This window comes from Erpetoichthys calabaricus, chromosome 5, assembly GCF_900747795.2.
Source record: "Erpetoichthys calabaricus chromosome 5, fErpCal1.3, whole genome shotgun sequence".
Taxonomy (NCBI): Eukaryota; Metazoa; Chordata; class Cladistia; order Polypteriformes; family Polypteridae; genus Erpetoichthys; species Erpetoichthys calabaricus.
The window spans coordinates 189,945,460-189,967,774 of NC_041398.2; the positions used below are offsets into that span (position 1 = coordinate 189,945,460).

Here is a 22,315-nt window from a genome sequence, read left to right on the forward strand (position 1 = left end):
CATTATGTTACAATGGGTGTTAATCCTTTTGAACAAAGTCCTAACACAACTCTGTTTATATGATGAAGGATGGTGTCTGGAAAAGTGTACTATTTTTTTCAGTATACAGTAACAGTCTTAGAGATAAACACTTGTAATTAAACCAGCATGATTACTTCTTTCAATAGAAATGTCAAGGAAATTGATGTGTCCGTTTATTTCTTTTTTCATCATGAACTGGATTGCGGGGAATACTGAGTTGATGTGGTTGTAAATTCATTCAGCTGGTTATTTTTTAATATAACGAATGTGTCGTCGGTGTAGCGTATCCAGGGTTTTTCTGAACCATGTTAGAGCCATGCTTTTATATATGTGTGTGTGTGTGTGTGTGTACGTATTTGTTTATGTGTTGTGACAGATAGGGGGTGTTGTCATCCCCTTGAATCCTCAGACCACATGTCAGACACCAGGTAAAAGTCCAAATATTTAAATTTATTCTTATAACAATGTGCACAAAGCACCTCCACTCCACAATACTCAATAATCAATCACAAATACACTAATAAATAAACAAATCCTCCACTCCCAGCAGCTCAGTCACCCTTCCTCCCAACTCGGCTCTCTGCTGGGATCTCCCAGACTCCTTTTGTAGTCCCTGACCCGGAAATGCTTCTGTCCTTCACTTCTGGGTCAGATGAAATCTTCTTCTTTTCTTCAACCCGGAAGTACGTCATTTCCTCTGTTCCCGTGACTAGGAAGTACTTCCGGGTTATACAGAAAATATAAGTCCCTGAGCCTCCGTGCAGCGTCCCCTGGCAGCCCCCACGGTATACAGCAGGACTGTGACTTAAAACTCCAAGGTCCATGATGCCCTGCTGGAATTCGGGGTACCTCCATGTTGCAGGGAGGGCTCCATCTGGCAGCTTGGGGGTATTGGCCAGGATAAACTGCCGGCCATATATCACAGTGTGTGCATATATATATATATATATATATATATATAAAACTAGGGAGAGTGCATAGTAGTACTTTGACTTGTTTTATAACAAGCTGTGATGTGGTTTGCAATATAGTTCTTTTTTCTAATAGCACAATTTTATAAGCAGTGCTGTATCAACAAGTTGATTTATTTTTTTCTTTTCTTTCCTTTTGTGATATGCACATTAAATCAGATACATACTAGCAAATAAACTGATTGTTCTGAATGCAGCAGTTAGACACACAAGACAGTATTTTATATTAGTACAATTAGTCTCATATAGGAATGAGTAGTCCATAACTGACTGCTGCTTGCTATCTGCTAGGAGGATTTGCATGGTGCAATGTTAATCTTTCATACTTTCTGGTAACAAAGAGAGCATGGACAAATATGCAAAGAGAGAAATTGTTTCTAATTCATCATGAGGTTTTCACATGAGGAACTGTACGGTCTGTTCATTTCCTTAACATCTAAAAGGGCTTACTGCCCTTCACCAAACCAAATAGTCATAGTAATAGGTCGATGGTTAAGAATGGTTCTGTGTTTGCTTTTATTTATGACATATATATGGGCTAGACCACCATGCAATATGTTTGAGGCAAAGTGCAGGATCAAGTCACATTATAATTGCTTAATACTGTTTTTTTTTTTCAGTTGGAGCATAGGTATCCTAAATGGTTTGCTGAATGTCAACTAATGAGTTAGAGATAGGGAATGAGCCAGCAGTCTTGGTATTTAAAGTTCAACACCTTAGCCAGAATATTGCTCTACTTGCATGTTTTTAGCGGATAACATTTCAGGAAAGGCATTATGTAAATTTCATACTGTCTATTTTATTTCCCTTGAATTTATGTTATTTACTGTATGACTAAATAAGCAAACAAGAGAAACTGGATTCTTGCTCATTTCCTCCTATTTATTTATTTGCTTATTTGGCTGTTTTCATTTCAAGTCCAGTTGTTGACATAATTTTCAAAAAGAATGTCTTAATACAATATGTTTGAAAAACATTTTGTATTTCTTCACAAAATATGGCAAATCAAGTGCACTGAAATACAGCCTTGAAACAGTAGGTTGGGTCAACTACAGCTGCATATCTAATTAAAACAAAATGAGTCCACAGTCTGTCAGTCCATTTTATGAATTTTATTTTCTTTCAATTAAAGGGTCACGTGGAGACGGATCCAGTCCCTACAAAATCTGCCTCTGAAAGCAAGTATTATTTTGTAGTAAAGAATGGGACTAAATAGTTAATTAATGTTGGTAGTCATTGCCAACTGTTAAAACAATAAAGCATGGCTATGGAAGCTGAACTAAGACTGAAAAAACTATGGAGCCATAGATTTGCATTTAAGAGGCTAAGGCAAGAATAACCTACTATTAACATATTTACTATAAGCCAAAAATTGGCTGCTCACAAAATATTGTCAGGACAGCCTCACATATTCTTGTCACCATGCCAAATCATAAAATATATCTTGTAATATTTGTGGGTAAAAGTAAATTCTTGAAATAAATATATTGTTCTCTATGGAATAACAGTTGAATTGCACATTGTATATGTAGAAATTCAATACGATCCACAATGCTACTGTTCAGAAATGCTACAAAATAAAAACAAATTCTAATACTGAAAAATGCATCCTTTATTTTTCTGTCAAATTTCTTACAATAGTGTATTTCAGTTTTAAAAGACTTGCATTTTTTACAGTGAGAATATAAGAAAAGATGGGAAGCCACTGTAAAAGCATTAAGAGGCCAATATCTTTGATGCACAATGTCGCAATAACGAGACATCACACAGATAAAGGTTTGGGACAGCCACCCGTATAATGAGGTATCCTGGCTGCAAAGTCGAAAAATGCAAAATATAGAGCACTGATGTGCATACAACAGAGTCCACAACAAGACTGCCACATAGAGGAAACGGTTAGACTTTTAAAGGGGAATACAGGAAGTGAGGTCATATGGGTCTGGCTCAGGATCATCTGCCATTGGTTCAAGCCCGGAGGTGACATCACAGGGGCCGGAGCCGGTAAGGTCTTCTTCCATTGGCTCGGTCCCGGAAGTGACGTCATGAGAGCCAGGTGAGATCTCCCGGGAATGGTCTACAGGCAAGGGAAAAAAAGAATCAGTGCACTCTGCCACATCCCGGCATGCCTCAGAACTGTCTTCCCTCGAGCCCTTTAGCTGCCTCCCATGCGCATGTGTGTGACAACAACTACTGAAAAGTGAACCAACTACAGTTTTACTTCATAGTAGTTATCTAATTAACATTGCACTTTAGCAGCCATAATTTACTGAAGTAGTTCTGACAAGTGCAGGGATTACTTTGCAAACCTACTGAGTGAAATTTAATGTAGTTCGGCTGACAATTTTTTCAAGTATTTTTTTTTTTTGAAAAAGCCTTCCAAACCATCACTGACACATCAGTTGTGATGAGGGCAGTCTCTGTGTGTCTCCCTTGCCTGGAAAAAAAACATTCAAAACAAGCTCTTTATCAAAGTAATTGTTTATTTGAATGTAACATGAGCACAATAGAAGACTTAAACTGTGAGAGAACACAAAATAACCACATTAGTCAAATACAGGGAAAACTGTCATTGCCTCCTGACCAAGCTAAAAGGGCTTTACACCATGTTTGCCTGGGTGGAGTGGTCCACATTCCAAAAATATTAATTAAAGAGAAGAGCCCTTGCCCAACTCTGCACCTGACTGAAAGTCACAAGAACTTCTGGCCAAGGGGCAGCATTAGGTTCTATGTACACCCATTTTCTGGGGCATCCTCAAACCATTCTGGGGTCAGGAATGCCCACTGAATGTCCATGTTCAGCCTTAACCACAAGAACTCCCTTAGTAAAAGTTGACATTGCAAGTTCCAGTCATGTTTGAAGATTAGAGTGAGCGTGGCATCTTTCTAATTCTATAATTTTGCTTAGCAGTGTTCACAACTCATGACATATGCTGGTGCATAGTTGTAAAGCAGAATGGAGGTACACAACAACTTTCCTCTGTACTTTTCACTGTTCTTTATTGCAAGACAGTGTAATATAGACCAATTATGTTGGTCAAAAGAGGCATGTAATCAATATAAACTTCAGCATCATAAAAAATTGAGCACATGATCTTTGCCAGCCTTGACCTGGAAATTAAGTTACCCTGATGTTGAACAGTCACCATGGGTCCTTTGGTTTCTCAGCTCAGGGTACTTCTTGGAGCATAGGATTTGGTGATACAGTACTTCATTTTAGGAATTACCATTCTGAGCACCCAATGTGCACAGATGACTGCTGCCACTCAGTGGTAGTTCATGTGTAATTCTTCATGATGAGTGGATTCAACTGACCCATAACTAGCCTAGAGTGTCTATTATCTCCAGTCACTGTCTGTCTTTGACTCTCTATTGAGATTATCACGCAACATTTTCCTTCTATCATGAAAGTCAAACTCTCAAATCATCTTTCTCAAAGACTAGATATCTTTCAGAACCATCCTGCCACAAGGGAATTCTGCAGCCCATCCCTTGACTTTGTGTCCTGATGTACTTCAAGCAGGCAGGAATCAATTTTACCAGCCTTTGTGTTCAGTTCAATAATAGCACTTAATTTGATTTTGTAGTTTTCTGCATCCATGTTGACTTGGTTCTATAATTAGAAACATGCACTATAATCCACAAATCTTAGAAATTTGTAAGTTGTATATTTTAGTGCCCAGGGTGTAATCTTGTGTGACTTAAATGATCAGCACTGTAGAATCTTCAAGGGTTAGGTTTAAAACTTTTAAATTAGCACTTTCACAACAGTAATGAATTTCTCAGTGCTGTATTTTGATATTAAGACCACCACAACTAAATTAGCAAAACTTTGCTCCACAATTTATATTTTCTTACATTCCAGTTTGACAAAGAAAGGACATTCTTTTTTATTACAATTGTGTAAATATAAAAAGTTTATATAGTTCATAAAGTTCATCTTCTATAATGAATAATTTTTTGTTTAATCTGTACCAGGAAAAACACAAGACACATATGAGAACCAGGTTAAGTGCATTTGCATTTATGAATTATGCAGTACTTGCCATTGTATTTAACAGTAATTAAATCTGACAGACAACTCAGGCGCAAAAATAAGATGTTAAGAGGACATTATTATGAACGGGCTACAGTAGATTATGGAGAAATTGCTGTTCTGATTATAAATACAAAATTGTAAATGAACTGCAAGACAATAAAGTTACTGAGCATGATTCTTTATTAGCATTTCAAGTTATATATTAATTATTTGTGAAGAAAGATGCCTTTTCAAACTGTCCAGATCACATGAAGAATGCATTTCATAGGGTAAATGTTTAAGTCATGATTTGTACAGGCTTACCGTAAAATTTTTTTATTTTGTAAATTTGTTTCTCTAGAAGATCAAATGAAATGTTACAGTGACATAACTTCTGATATCTGGAATTCAACAGTGCTGTAGGCACTTTTTTTTACTGAAACTGCTGTCTTCGTGCATCAGCATTAAATCTGGTGCCACCAGCCTTGTCTTTGTGCCTCTTCTCAAGTATTTATAAAAATATGTTGACAATGAAAAGGTCTTTTACAAAAGTACAAACTGCACTGTCACTTCAAGGAGGCAGAGTAAAAGAGTGCTCCGAGGAATACCTACTAGATAGTGTACTACAAAACTTTTGCAAGAAACATTGACTGGAATATTAAGAATTACATTAAAAAAATGAATAGGACAAAGCTATATATATCCAGAAATTTGTCCAAGGAAAAAAATGCAAAGTGCAGAATAAAAATAGACACATTGTCTGCTTCAAAGCTATATGTGAATATGTATGTTGTAAGTAGCGAGCTACATGTTTATAAGTACAAATATACTAAACACATTTGACAGGTTAAATAAGTAGATGGATAACCCTATAATTATTCCCACTTACAAATGCACAGCAGTTTTAATGCATGTGTTTCTAAGATAATATACATAAATTCATGACATATTTGAAAAATGTATATGCAGAACTAAAAATATTCATGTGTGTGTGTATATATATATATATATAATATATATATATTTATATATATATATAAAACCAGAAGGTCAGTTGTAATATTTGAAATTTTGTGTACATTTGTTTTATAACATTTGAAACTGTACAGTTTTATAGTCTTTTTTTTCCCAGTGATAAGTGTATTTACATGAAGCTATTGTAACCAAATTTCTTACTGAGAGGTGGGTTCATTTCAGCAGGTTTATGTATATTCCTGTAGTGCATGATGAATAGTTTTGTAATTGATTTTTGTGGCACTGACCGATAAAGTCAATACTGTTGACGTTAAAACAAAACAGTACAAATCCGTTGAAGTTAATCATAGAAGTGTCAAAGTTAAATAAATTAACACCCAATAATGAAACAATAAAATGTGATAGTCAACGACACCATAGTATGTTAGTTTAAAAAAGGAACTCAGTTGCCTCAAAGCAAAGAAGTGTAGTAGAGGCTAATGTATGTTTTTTTTTTCATGATTAGTAGTGTCCACCAAACTGTAGTAGTGTACTATGTCACGGAGATATAAAAAGGCAGTAGTCCTATGCATTGCTGTATTGAACTGCGTAATGCTCTGCGGTTTTAATGAAGCAAGGAAGTGTGGCTCCTTCTCCTTCCTGGCAACATTCCTGAGTTGAGAAAGACAATGGAGTAATTTTCCGGTTTATCAGACACGAATATTTTGTTTGCAACTTCAACGGGGCTGATGCGCAAAACCTACTACAGCCCGAAACCCTATAACCTTGGAAGAGCAAGTACGGTGAGGGGGAGAGGGGTGCACCATTCAGTAGGATATTCTCCAGATCTGATTTAAAGTAGTAACAGTGGGTTTCTTATATAAACAGTTTGACGTGTTAAAACAGTAGATAGTGTGTACACTTAAGCATTAGCAAAAGGGTAGACCTGTAATGGTCACTCCACGCTCTGTTCCCCCTCGAGTGGAATGGTACGTCCCCAGGGAAAAGGTTGCCCTGGTTAAGTTTTGACTCCTCATAAGAATGTTCGGAGAACTGGTGGTGTGCGTCATTTTCTTTATATGACTATTTGTATATTTTTAATCTGAGTCAGTGGAGAGGAAACGTGCGGATTAGAGAGTATTCATTGTTACGGAGTATCGAAAGTCATGTTGAAGTTCAAAGCGTAAAGACTACAATTGAAAAAGAAGACTTTAAAAAAAACTTGCTGCCATCACTTTGTTGTTGAGAGGTTCGCGAGAAGCATATCGGCAGCATGCCTGTGCGAGGAGACCGAGCAGCGTTACTGATCAAAGGCGCGTCCCCTCGGCACAAAGTGAGTAAATGCCACGCCGTACTAAAAAGACGCCGCTCTCATTTCATCTCTGATTCTTTTAATTTACGTCTTCCTAATTTTTTCTGCTCGTCTGTCCAAGTTAGTTAAGTGTATTTACCAAAGAAGCTTAATAAAGTTTAGAGTCACGGGGAGTCAGAATGTTCTGAAGAGAAGAAAAAGTGTACGTGAATTACGTATTAATATATTGTCGTGTCATGACAGCATGAACCGTCTACGTTTTGATACCGTCTTTACAACATGTAGCGGATTTCACAGAGCATTTGAAAAGAACGCCAGAATCCACTTAGTAGCGACACAGCTTGACAAACTTGCTCTGCGGACCCAGCCCCTGAGGTCATGGAATATACATTTATATTTTCTAAGTTTTCGCAAAATAATCTTTACTTTTTGAGGGGAAGCAAGTGCATAAAATGGACCGATGATTTGATTAACCATAACACTTTCCACACCTGTTCACTTGCATTTAAAAGCCGGGTGTACGGTAGTTGTGCAACAGGCTGATTTACATAGGTAGTTGTTTGAAGCATGACTTTTGTTTACCACACCAGTTTAAATGAAAAATGGCTTACTTGATAACTGGACAGATTTGCCCATTACTTGACAATAAAAGAACGCGAAAAGATGCATACAGCATATATTGAAGCTTGGATTTGATTTGCGGTACGTGTGGATTTGTGTGTATATGTTTGTACATAATGTTACAATATACATGTATAGAATCGGTCTGTTGCGTTTATATGTATATGTACAGATTGCAGTGAAATTCTTCCCTTTATTCACTGATGAACGTGTAACACGACTACAGTCTTCAAATGCGTGTACTTACATAACTAAACAAAAACCTGAGCAAGTACTACAATTCAAAGTACAGTAATCGCTAATGTTTTCCGGACATTTGTTCCACTTTAATACTTGAAGTCCGTGCCGAAGTTCCGATCTTATAGCGTTGTGTTCAGACTGGCGGCACAAACTTTGCGTTTAAAAGTTAGTGTGACTTGCAGTCTTACATTTAAATGCCCTCCTAAATAAAACTAGTGCATTATATTGTTTACTCACGTTTGTTCTGTCCATGATGAAACATATTGTAAACAGGTGACCAGTCAAATCCTACGGTTTTAAATGCACAATTGTCAGAGCTAACCTAGCTAAATAACTCTTTATTGAAGGTAGATTCCTGTAAATGTGGACAAACATCCCATTGTCTTGTGCATATTGCTTTTTTGATGGGTCCCTTGCAAACTGAACAGTAAACTAAGTTACCAAAATGAATGGAATTGGAAGAAGTTTTGGCACGTGTCCAGTGTATTGCCATTAGGTTTAGAACTTTACTAGGGGGCTCCGCCCCCTGCTCGCTTCGCTCGCCAACCCCTGGCGTTGGGGCATGACAAAGAGTGAGATGTATGAATTAGATATAGAATAGTGTGCAGGTTTGGATGATGCCTATATAAATACAAAATAGAGTGTTTGGCATAATGTTTTATTGGAATATTTCTCTGTATACAACATTAGTAGTAAAGATGGTGTCTTGTCTTTGAATGAGTCTTCCTTGGCATGGATCATTTTTAATTTTAACTTTATTGTGAGATGAACGTCGAACACATGAGAAGGCAAAATAAAGTTGTGCATGTCCAAAAACGGGTTCAGAGAGGTAGATGCCAACTTTGTCCATGGTTTGTTCTTGTGATTTTTTGCTGGTCATGGCAAATGCAGGTTTAATGGGGAACTGTCGGTGTTTCAATGTAAAAGGTAATTCTAGGTCAGAACTCGTAAGGTCAATTCCAAGAATGAGAACAGTATTGTTAGCATGTGAATCTGAAAGAACTGTTGCTTGAATAACATCGTGTGTTATGGTGTTGACGACTAACCGTGTGCCATTGCATAAACCCTGTTTAGTGTTAAGGTTTCTTAATAGCATGATTATTGTTCCGTTTTTAAGGGTAAGGTTGTGTTGTGGTCATCCGTCCGGGTTAATAGTGTTCAAATATTCTAATGGGAAATTCAGATGTTCATTGTCGTCATCAGAGTCAACTTTGTCAGAGCTTAGAAAGAGCCGTGTCTCTCCAGGAAGTAATGAAATGACCTGGTTAATAATGTGATTAACATTAATATTTTTTGGACATAATATAGTGCGTTGTGTTAACCACATATGCGAAAGCAGTAAGGGCCATTGCCTTTTGGTGTCCTGTTATGTTCTCTGGTAGATGCAAAAGCAAATGAACTATTGTAGGATCTAATGTAGTTCATAAAGTTTTTACTTTCAGGCACATCCTTAGTTAGAAGCTTCTGTAGATATTCCGGATATGAATGTAAAGGAGGCAGTCTAATCTGCCCCTTTTGACAACAACGTGTAAATTCATTATTTGTATTGCCAGTTGTTTCTTCTGTGAAGTTAAGTGAATGACAATGATTGCAAATGACATTCATTAATCCCAATGAATTTTCCTCAATAGTGGACTCATTATTGAAAGCGTTGTCAGCCAACTGGCGTAAGAGTTTAGCAGACGTCTGGTGTTGATGTCTGCGACGGGCATGTTTTGCTTGTGGTGTTTGAGTGCCGCGTTGTTGCATGTCCATTATTTGTGACGCGCTATTTTTGAGTTTTAATTAATCCGCCTCCGCTTTGCGCCAAGTCCGTTTCACTCTACGTCGTGCATTGTTTGTATCGTGCCTTGTCCGTTTTTGTATGTCGGTCAGTTGAGCTTTCTGCTTTTTGAGTCCTGCTTGCTTGTTTTCTGGCCGGTCATATGCGCGTTGCTTTGCTCCCTTTTTTGTATGTCTGAGACGCAAGCTCTTTCTTTTGAAATCGTGCTTGTTTTGATGCAGCACTTTGAGACGCGCGCTGTATGCATCTACGTTCAATGTGTCTGTTCATTTGGGCACGTCTCTGTAACGGGGTTACTTGAGCTTTGCGTTTTTTGATCCGAGACATTTTTTCTCACGTATTTTCCGAAGCGCATTGTATGCGCCGCCGTGTATTCTTTTTGTTTCATTCGTGTTCGTGTGTTTTGTTCCGTTATCCGATCCGAATAGTTTTGTACCCGTGACCGTGTATGCATGACTTGTTTGTCCTCAGCGTGCGAAATATGGATAAGTATTTAGTAGGATCGTACTCACTGTTAATATGGAGCCTTTTCTCCAGTTGAACGGTTAATAGTGCTTTATTTTAATGAGATCCACCTATGCTGCCTAGTGTGAAGGTTTTGAGATGACGTATGTTTAATATGGACGTTTACTTTAGATATGTGGCTTTGGGTGTCACTTCTTATTGATTGGGGGGGGTGTGTGGGTGAGGATTGTTGTTGAGCGAGCGTCTTCTTTCGTTTTGTGTTCCAGGGGCTTGTTGAATCCCCCTCTTTGTGTGTGTCCCGTCCGTTGCTTGTAGGGTGTGTGGGGCGGTTTTGTGTTCTTTTTTTTGTGTTCCAGGGGCTTGTTAAATCCCCCTCTTGGTGACGTATGTTTAATATGGACGTTTACTTTAGATATGTGGCTTTGGGTGTCACTTCTTATTGATTGGGGGGGGGGTGTGTGGGTGAGGATTGTTGTTGAGCGAGCGTCTTCTTTCGTTTTGTGTTCCAGGGGCTTGTTGAATCCCCCTCTTTGTGTGTGTCCCGTCCGTTGCTTGTAGGGTGTGTGGGGCGATTTTGTGTTCTTTTTTTTTGTGTTCCAGGGGCTTGTTAAATCCCCCTCTTGGTGTGTATCCCGTCCGCCCTTTCTTGCGCCTGCGCAGTACGTCTTTTTGCAGCTACGGCCCATGGCCGGATGTGCCTGCGTCCATCATCCGGTTTAGCATTCTCGGTTAGTAATATGGATCTGGCAGCCTGCAGGAAGCAGAATTTTAATTATTCAAGGAGATGTGGCCAAAATGCAGTTATTGTGGGTGATGTCATCTTCAGAAATGTGACAGGGCACATTGCTTCAGACACACAAATAGTTGACTGAATTCAGTAGCTTTTAGTCTTTACTGATATAATGCATTGATTTGCCTGAATCCACTGTGATGACAAAAGCAACAGAGAAAATATATAGTAAAATTAATTATTCATAGTCACATGTATTGTAAATATTTTCTTTCAGATGCTAAGAATCAAGCATATACTGCAAAGATGATGTGACAGATACCAGAATTTATTTCTAAATTCACATTTCTGTTTATGATGCCTTGCTGTGGTTGCTGCTGGGTTGAGTGTTGTGTATTCTTCAAAACCTTATTTAGGTCTGGGTAGATGAAGGCAGCTGATGCATGGACATGTTTTGTCATGTAAGCAAGGGATGAACAAGTGTTATGCTGGGGGTCCACAGTGACAGTTCAGTTTTGTTGCAAACCAATTCTTAATTAGTGCCACTAAATTAAAGACTAGTTGCACTTTAATCAGCTATTTGTGCATTCAGCTGTAAGAGTTTTATTTTAAGAACTGGCAATAATGGTGATCATATTACGTGGCATGAAGTTTGTCTCAAAAATTTTCACAGGTCAAACCATTGGTTTTATCAAAACCCAGCAGTAACTGTGGTCCTCTTGAAGTCCACTTGACCATCCCTGGTAAAGGGGGATGTGGCGATGTGCTTAATGTTTATGTATACAGGACAAATTAATAACAAAATGTTCTCAAACTTAAACAAGTTTGAGGATGGGGGTGGTGGAGTCTATACCAGCAGCATCAGGCACAAGACATGAAACAGGACAAGGTGTTCGTTCATCTCTGGAGCTACACATTAACACTTGTGCACTTGCACTCACGAAGCCACTGTTGAATCGCCAGTCACACTAATTCATATTAGGTTTGAGGTTTATGGGGGAACACCACACAGGCATGGGGAAAGAATGCAAAATCCACATTTACAGTTACTGAGCGTGGAATTTGGAATTCAGAAGTACATTCATAAGGCAACAACTCTAATCACTGCATCACCCTTCTGCCCAGACAACAAGCCCAGTATTGTGTCATTTTCCACATATTGTATGTACCTGCTTTGTATGCTGTTGTAGTATAGAAGGTTTAGGTTGCTGATTTTCATCTGAAAGTTTAAATTTGTATATATTCAGGTTCTCTTATCCACAGTAGTTTAACATGATGCAAAATCCTATAAAAATTTTTTATCTTGCATGTGCAATAAAAATGTTTCTCGGTCACTAAGCAGATTGCCTGGCCTACTCTTCAGTCATGCATACTTTTGCTACTTGATCTGCTACTTGATGTCTGTGTCACTTTTCAGCAAGATAAGTTTTCAACTTTCACATTCTTATGAAGTTTGTTCTAATGTGAAGGATCAGGACTAAATAGCCATTGTTGTGTTTTCACATTTGATTTTCTTAAAAAATGTATTGTTCAGGCACAGTCATATAAAATTTGTGCTTTAAGATTTATGCATATTAAAACATAAAAAATAAGTATATGTGTAGAGAAGCGCATGAGAACCTTTTTATGGTGGGAGATTATGTAATGACAAGTTTGTCAAGGACATTATTTTCTGTATGTTGGTACTTTGTGAAGTATATAGTAATAAATATGAGAGAGAAATTTATTTTTCATATGGCAGACAATGCTGTTTTATGGCAGGGTTTTTTTTCTCTTTGATAAAAGAAACAGAACAGTGGAGTAGAAACAAGCAAGATTTCTTACTCTGAATTAATTTGCTGTTTGTCATTAAACCGATTGCCAGCATAACCATAAGATGTACCTATTTTGTACTTTAATATTTTCTGTTTTTTATATCGGCTGTTGAATAATTTACTTAATTAGAATTTTTTATTAGTAGCTTAATGGTTTGTATAAAGCTTTAAATTGCCATGTGTGTATAAAGACATACTGGTGGACCCCATCCTCCTTACATGAAGAAATTATTTTTAATTTGATTTACTAGCTGCTGAGTACATTAGTTAACTAATTTCTAAAAACATGCATTTAATGCATCCTTACGACATCTTGAAAATGTTTTTAGTCGTTTTTCTCATCTTTAAAACAAAAGCTTATGCTACAATGGCTAATTATTTCACTTTTTAAGAAAGTTGATATTTTCTGCAATGGCACCTTTAATAATATCATTAGAAAGTGACAAGCATTTAGTAGGAAACAATTGTGAAGACAGATAAAAACAAGCTTAAAAGTGCTACATTTTTATTTTACACAGAATTTTTAAAGTTCTGCTATGGAGTTGTTGCTGTATTTTTTTTGGTATGCTGGAACTCTGTACATTATATATTTTAGTTTTGCATTAGGTAATGTTCTTGCAAAAAAAAAAAAATGTCTTGTGCATCACTAGTCACTTTGTATTTCTGAATACAGTGTCTATAAGTGGTACACAAGGCAGTAGATAAGAAAAAAAAATGTTAATGTATGCACAGCCCACCTGATCATCAGGTTACTGGGAGCAGGTGCCTAACCTCAAGGCTGTGAACATAAATTTGTATATCATCAGGAAAGGCAAGTTTAACTCCATAATATTTTGCTGCCTTTGTGTCTTTGAAAGTTTTATATTTGAATTCAGTCTAAACAATAAGCTCCCCATTGGCATCATCCATAGTTCTTTTTTTATATAATACTAAATCTATTCTGCTCATCCATTTTCAAGTGAGTTTGCATACTATATACTTCATATGGCACTTACTGCAATATCCCTGTCTGTCGGCATGAATCAGCTCAGTCCCTCAACCCCAACATGGATGAATTATGTTGAAATGTGGCATACTTATTCTTAGGGCAAATTTGTCAAGACAGTTTTAATTTTTGTGATATCCTGAACAGATCCCGTTGTTCACCGTTTTAATATTTCAAAATCTCCTATTGAAAGGCATAGGGGACTTTGTAGACTCATCTGTCTTAGAACGAATAAACATTCTGTGCAACGTCAACAGCAAATTAGTTTACTGTTTCAATTTTACCTTGCTAGCGGTTATACCATCTTGTATATGTTGTATATATTTGCCTCTTTTTCCCCTCCAGTAGCCACAATTGATTGCAAACAGATCCTCAATACAAGTTAATGAAGTACCAGCAGACTGTGTGCGCGATAGGAAGTCTCTGTCACTGTTTGCATGAGTGTGTGTGGGACTGCAAAGCTCCATTGGGATGTCCAGCTCATCACTTGCAGAAACTTCCATGTCAACAGTTGGTTTCTGCTTTATAAAGTCTTCCTAGCAGTTTGAACAGAGGAAAAAGGGAAAGATTGCATCAGTACCTTAGACCTCCTGATGCTGTAATTGTAACAAGTTAGTGAAATGATCTTCCTAGCAATAAAAGTATAAAATGCAAACAATAAAAATAAAATGATATCTAGCTATGAATAATTTATCCTATGATGTTATGCACAAGAGTAAACAAACATTTGCTCAGTATTAACTCAGTATTAACCAACTGCAAATAACCATTATTTGCAGATTACAATGATTCCTTGTTTCCCGTCAGTACCTGGGTGATCAGACGTCACTGTGACAAGGACAGTCCTGATAAAAACTGAAGAATGTTAAAATATCATGCTTTTCTCAGGCTGCCCATCTAATAAAACATTGGTCTGCCAAAACAAACATTCTCAACAATATATTTAGAGCAGCGTGTACAAAATTCCAAGTGGGACCCCATACCTCAGCCCTCCTTTCTTTGATGTATTATACATATAATAGCATGGTCAAAACTACTGAGGGGAAAAGATTGATTAAGAACCAGACAGAAAAAGACAGTACTAGCATTTGTTTGTTTCCTCCTCAACCACTGTGTAGAACTGTGTATGTGTTCATTTGTGTGTTTTATTTTCCTATGCCCCTTCTCTGATGATGATGATGATGACATAAAGCCGGCATTAAATATTTGAAGATGAGCATGGCTGTACATGCTACACAAATGTCCTGGTTTTGAACTTTGAAAATCGGGTCACCTTATAATTTACCATCAGAGTTCCACATTTACCAAATGGCCATAGTAGTCACTTGTAATAAAGCTTGCCTTTCACTTCTGCTATTCCATAAAATTTGTCATAACCAAATAGCTGTTCAAGACCCATCTATCTATTATAAAAAGAAATCCTGTCCTGGAAAGCAAAAAGCAAGTGTACGATACGTGATCTTCTCGTAAGACATTTTAAAGACCCGCGAGACCAAAGACACACCCTACTTACAATCTACCCTCGAGACCAAAGACACGCCCTACTTACAATCAAACCGCGAGACCAAAGACACGCCCTACTTACAATCTATCAAATAGGACAATAGGCAGCAAAACATTCAGTCTTGTGAAGGATTTGAGCACACACAGATCCAGGGCTCTCGGCGCATATAAAGCGTATAAGGTACGTTATAAATTAAATGTCGACATCTAAGCGAAGAAGAAAGCAGCGTGGAGAAAAGAGACTCAAATGTGTTGGACAGAAAAAAGAGTAAAAAAGAATAATCAAGGTGCAAATTCAGAAAATAAGGAAAGTAATTATCAGCCCGGAACAAGTGGAATTGAAAAAAAAGCACGTCCAATCCGGTTCAGAATTAAAAGACAATGAGTAAAAGAAAGTAGAACTTCATAAAGACATTTACAAACGTTGACGCTAAACACATGCAGTGCAGGTTAGAGACTGTGAAACCAGTGAAATTAGAAAGGCTCAAAAAAAAAAAAAAAGTGCTATACACGTGGAGAAAGTTAAAGGATATGAAAGTAGGAAAATTAGAAAATATAAAAAAAAAGAAAGTAAAGATCGCAGTAGCACAAACAAACAAACTGCCTCATTTAACTATGCACCAGTCTAACTTTGGTTTTGCACAATAATTACTACACTATTGCACCTTAACACTTAATTCTACTTTATTCACATAATTGTACTTGTTTATCATGTTCTACTATACTGTTACCTTTCATTCTAAGACTTTTTGTTAATCTAACTGACATTCTTCTAACTTTGCACAGTTTTTGATAAGCGGATCAGGATGCATTTCATTGCGTGTTGTCCTGTATAACTATGCATGTGACAAATAAAGAATCTTGAGAATTTCAAAAACGGAGTTTACCGCACTTGCATTTGTTGGTTACTTTGTTCATGTATATATATTTATCTGTCTGCTTATTTAAAAAGCTACATTTACCCCAGGAGTCAAAAACATTCTGTCTAGCCCTTGTACAAAAACCTAGACAAAAGCTGGGGTATCACCTTGGTAACCCCATGTACTTTACAGACAGGAGTCCAATGCAGAACTCACTTTTTTACTATGTAAAAAAAATTATTAACTGCTGATAATGTTGATCGTTTTGTCTGTGCTGAAATTCCAAACAGAGAAACCTATCCTGACCTCATTAAAAAGATTCAGCATATTGGGACTCGCAAGATTATAAATATCGTTTTTACAGTAGTTCTGAAATAAAAGTGAAACTAATGAAATAGCAACAATTCAAAGAAAGAAAAATTTTAAGTGTGTATCTGGAAAACCAAACATGGGGGTTGGCGAGCGAAGCCCTCTAGTTTCATACAAATTTTTTTTTTGTTATTTAGGTTAAGTTGATTGGTACAGTGGCACCTTGAGAAACGAGTTTAATTCATTCCGTGACCGAGCTCGTAAGTCAAAATGCTTGTATCTCCAGTCAGTTTTCCCCATTGAAATGAATTGACATGAGATTAATTCATGCCAGCCCCCAATAAACCACCCCAATTTTTTGTTAAAATGTTTTCAACATAAGAAAAATGTATTTATAATGAACAAATATTGTATACAAACAAACTAAAACCTAATACATAAAAGAATCTAAAGAAATAAACATGTTGGTGGAGCCGATTAACGTGTTGTATTATTTTTTTCTTTCACTTCACTTTTGCTTAACTTAATTTTGTTCTTCACTAGGTTTTTTCTTTTTTGCCATGCTTTCGTCACTTTCATTCGCAGGGTGTTTCAATAGAAACCTGTCCAAGGAGCTTTGTTTCTTCCTCCCCTTTAGAATGTTTCTGAAATGATTTAGGCAAGTGTCATTAATTAGCGCCGCTGCACAACCAGTTGCAACTTTTTCAGGGCGTTTCTTTTCAATAAAGTCTGAAACTTTTTCCCACATTGCCAACACTTCCTTTATCTCACTTGAAGAGATAACCTCCTCTGCGATAACAATCTCCTGCAGAACCTCCGTATGTTGCTGCGTCTGTAGTTCTGTCAACTCCTCCGTCGTCAGTTCCTCGGAATGTGCGGCGACAAGCTCTTTGATGGCTCGTATCTCGAATTTTGGCTCGTAACTCAAGGCAAAAAATCAACCTAGTGACGACTCGTATTTCAAAAAACTCGTATGTTGGGGCACTCGTATCTCAAGGTACCACTGTAATTGCAAAGTGTCAGTATGTGTGAATATGGGATGTGTATTTGTTTGTGTGTGAGTGAAAGTGGACCCTCTGATGGACTAGAGTCCTGTCCAGGCATGTTTTCAGCTTTTTGCCCAATCCTGGTGAGAGAACCTTTGGCCCCCGTAATACTGAAATGGATTGAAAAGGTTCTAGAGCCCACCTACTCAACTCAATCCTTTGAAAGCTACAGCGCCTGTACAGTCCACAAACACACCCAAATGTAATGCCATTTTATAACTCGTTATAAACTTGCTTTTTCTTGGATAATATCATGTGGTGCCAGATTTCATTGCAACTATGGGCTTCTCTGCTTTCTTTTACACTGATGCAAAATTTAATTGTGAAACTTTTCATCTTCACTTTGTAGTAGTACTCATGCACACCAGGTTGGCAGGTGTTTGACAGACTGACTTGCTTCACATAGATATTGCTTCCTCACTGACAGCATATTGTAGTGAAAAATTAAGCGGGCACATAGCACACAATCAATGCTATTCACTAAGCCAATGTTACACGTATGTATTTAGTTTCAGTCAGGTGATTTAGTACTGATATTTAAATGTTGGCAGAGCAGTGTCACAGAGTGAGTTCTTGTCACACAGCACCATGAACTCATGGTTGATTGCTAGTCTTGTCAGGGTCTGTATGGAGTTTGCGTGTTGTCATGAGTGTGCATAACAGCTCATATTGTTTTACAGTTGGATATTATAAGTGTGTCATAATGCGCTCTCAATTACCAAAATATGTTTATGGCTACATGTGTTATTAAACTGCATCCACCCAGTTTAGGATCTCGCATGTTGTTTATTAAGTGACTGATCTGAGAATTTGCTATAACAGATAATCAGTTTTTAATGTAAATACTATGGTTGTAGAAGTGCACTATACACATGTAAAATGTTTTTGTTATTGACATAGTTCAAGTAGTGACTTCAACAGTATTTAAAAAAGTAACCCAAAAAAGATTAATTGCATAAATAAGAATAAGAGTTTTTCAAAAAATTAATCATTTTGCTTGGACTTATTGCAGATTATCAGTAACAAGTGACATCAGAGTGTACTACCTGTATGATTCTTGCATTTTTTTTTGATTGTACTGGAAGCCTTGAACTGTCAAATTATTATGAGAAAATTGAGATGTATCACAGACTGTAAAATTGTATGTGTTAAGTTGTCAGGTACAACCCGAAAGATATACTGTTTAACAACAACAAAAAAAAAAAACTTGTGTTTTTAGACTTGTAAAACTGTGTCCATGTGGAGATTTTGGTGAGTATAAGAAAAGTAATAATACAATGTGACAGAAACCTAAAGTTAATTGTTGGAAGGCTAAAACGAAATAAAAAATAAACATCAAAAAACTAAATAAAGCCTTAAACTTTGAAAAGGTTAAAAACTAAAGAAAAAGTAAAACATAGAATCCAAAACTAAATAAAAACTTTAAAAAATCTTAAAACTAGAGTAACACTGGTGCCAAAGTTATTAGTGCTACTGCTTAAGAGATCTACTGTCTTTATTCTCCATGAATTTAGATAGATAGATAGATACTTTATTAATCCCAAGGGGAAATTCACACCTTCTGGTATTCTGAATGTTTCCCACTTTCCAAACAAACATTTCTTTGGTTTTGTAATGTTTGTGAATTTACCCACTGTGTTTGTCGATTTGTACATGAGTAGTCTCTGCAATGGACTGGTGCCCTGTTCAGGGCTGGTTTCCTTAAACCCTGATTTGAATTTAGCAGTTTTGAGAATGCAGTGTTTCTAAAAGGTTAAATAATTGTTGTATTTAATTTTACAGCATTTAACAGACAAATTTGAGGTTAATGGCTTTTAGTTTACTTTCTCATGGATTAGTTAGTTCTTAATATAATTTTTCGATTACTAGAAAGCTGTTTCTATAGAAAAAATTAGCAAACTTTCAGTCCTATTTTTTTACATAAAATATCAATGCTTAAGTGAACTTGTCAAATTGTGCAAAAAATAAATGTAACAAATAATGTCTTTTAAATTTTGCATTACTAAATGTTACCTGTGTGATTGTCACCACTTTATGTTGGAGTCTGCACCCTTTTCAAGGTTTAGAAATAATAATACTTAGACATCACAAAGATTTTAGGTTACAGTCTGGCAGACCCCTTTTAACACTAGAATCCCTGAAGCCCACGAAAGTATTTGTAATGCTATCCCATCCCCCACCGAGGCAGCTGAAGTCAAACACAAAATTCTCACAGCTGAGGACTGTTTTTCTAGGAGTGAGGTGTCTGGAATTGTATAGGAAAATAATATCGTTATTTGAGATACATAGATTTCATGTGTGTTCTGTGTTTAAAGTGATCTGTGTAAATGTAGGATGACATTTCTTGAGAGGCGGGAGACCAGCTCATTGCTACCGCTGCACCACCATGCACCCACATGTTTAATTACTAACAGTACAGTAATCCCTCCTCCATCGCGGGGGTTGCGTTCCAGACCCCCCCGCGAAAGGTGAAAATCCACGAAGTAGAAACCATATGTTTATATGGTTATTTTTATATTGTCATGCTTGGGTCACAGAAAACACAGGAGGTTGTAGAGAGACAGGAACGTTATTCAAACACTGCAAACAAACATTTGTCTCATTTTCAAAAGTTTAAACTGTGCTCCGTGACAAGACAGAGATGACAGTTCTGTCTCACAATTAAAAGAATGCAAACATATCTTCCTCTTCAAAGGAGTGTGCATTAGAGAGAGAGAGAAAAAAAAGCAAACAGTCAAAAATCAACAGGGCTGTTTGGCTTTTAAGTATGCGAAGCACCGCCGGACAAAGTAGCTGCAAGGAAGGGAGCAAGCATTTTTCAGCATTTTTTAGAGGAGTGTCCGTATCCTCTGCTCACACCCCCTCCCGTCAGGAGCAGAGAATGTCAGAGCGAGCGAGAGAGAGAGCGGAAAGCAAACAATCAAAAATCAATACGTGCTGTTTGATCTTTTAGGTATGCGAAGCACCATGCAGGAAGCATCGCTTGCAAAGCAGCCACATGTAAGCCCAGCAAAGAAGGGAGCAGTGTGAAGGTAATCTTTCAGCGTTTTTTGAGGAGCGGCCATGTCCCCTAGGGGTGCAAACAGCCTCCGTGCTCACAATATATTTGAGGAGTTTTATTTAATACATAATACGCGCTGTGGTTGGGTAGCTTCTCAGCCATCTGCCAATAGCGTCCCTTGTATGAAATCAACTGGGCAAACCAACTGAGGAAGCATGTACCTGAAATTAAAAGACCCATTGTCCGCAGAAATCCGCGAACCAGCAAAAAATCCGCGATATTTTTTTAAATATGCTTACATATAAAATCCGCGATGGAGTGAAGCCGCGAAAGTTGAAGCGCGATATAGCGAGGGATTACTGTATACATTATTTAAGTTAGCAATTTATCTGTAAAATGTAATATTCACACTTTAATGCATTTTTGTAAAAGTGACATCAAGTATACATCCTAGTATTCTAACAGCGCACAGTACCAAGAGGATAGTTCTTGAAAATCTAAATCAAGTTAGAAGCCAGTCATCATCATATGTAAATACGTGCTCTCTTCTATTGAATTGAATCGAATTTCTTTATTGTCATTTTATGGTACAATGAAATTAAATATGCAAATCCTTCATAAATTTTTTTTCATATAAAATGATCTAATAACAATAATAGTACAATAAAAAACATTGAAAATATATAGTATGAAAGCATAAGTACAATATACATGTACATACAGTGCAAGTAGTGCAAATGGTTCATAGAGTGGCTCAGCTTGTGCAATATTACAGTTTGTAGTGCAAGTTTAGAGTGAGGTAATTGTAATTAAAAATGCAAACAGTTCTACTGGTTTAGACTGATTGAGTGCGTTTATAGCTCTTGGGATGAAACTGTTTCTCGGCCTCAAGGTCCATGCAGGAAAAGCTCTGAAGTGTTTGCCGGATGGAGAAGTTCAAATAGACTGTGCGCATGGCTGAGTGGAATTCATGCAGATGCTGTTGGCTTTCCTGAGGCAGCATGAGCTATAAATGTATTCCAGGGCTTTCCGATCAGCTGCTGTACAGATGTGATTCCACACACAGATACAGTGGGTTAAAATACTCTTGAGTGGTGCCATGAAAATGTGTGTGGCTTTACACCAAGTTTAGTTTTTAATAAATCTCAAATTGTGCCTAGAAACAGGGGTATGCAGCATTTTTTTGCGTATGCACAGTTTATACATGAGGCCCCTGGTCATGTGGAAACAAGTGTGTTTGGCACCCTGTAGGTTAGGGGAGCAGCAGCTACCTTAGGCTAGTCAACCAAAGCACCTTGTAGTCTTACTTATGAGTGATGGTAGAGGTGATTATGAGGTTAAACAATGAACTGGCACAGTGGTGGCTGTTCTTTGAAGTTGAGACTATGTAGGTGAAGCTAGAATTAAGTCCACCAACAAAGCTTTTGTTTTTATCAATCATTCTACATCCCTGTTCTTTTGGTTATGTCCATTGAGAAGTGTCTGAAATAAGGTTCCTGAGCAGTTGTCAGGCTTAGTCTCTGAGAGGGTGAAGAGCTCAGTTATGCAGAAAAATTCTTGTTTCTCCCCCCTAGTATTGAGTGGAGTAAACTGAAGTGGTTTGGTCCTGTAATGAGAATGTCTCCTGCTCATATCCTTACTCTTGGCTGACCTGTCAGTGCCTGGGGCTTTCCCATTAAGAGTGA

At 37.3% G+C, this 22,315-nt stretch overlaps 1 protein-coding gene across 3 annotated transcripts in view; it reads left to right on the plus strand.

The window, feature by feature from the left end:
- The window catches only part of LOC114652123 (tight junction protein ZO-2-like), a 253,598-nt gene that overhangs the window by 83,973 nt on the left and 147,310 nt on the right, over positions 1-22,315 (plus strand). Inside the window, exon 1 of one of the 3 annotated variants that reach the window (XM_028802330.2) lies at positions 6,991-7,294. The exons of the other annotated variants lie outside the window; for them this stretch is intronic. Within the exon in view, the coding sequence (XP_028658163.2) occupies positions 7,235-7,294 (60 nt within the window). The 5' untranslated portion in view covers positions 6,991-7,234. Of the gene's footprint in view, positions 1-6,990; positions 7,295-22,315 lie in introns of those variants that run through there. 3 annotated transcript variants of the gene reach the window in all.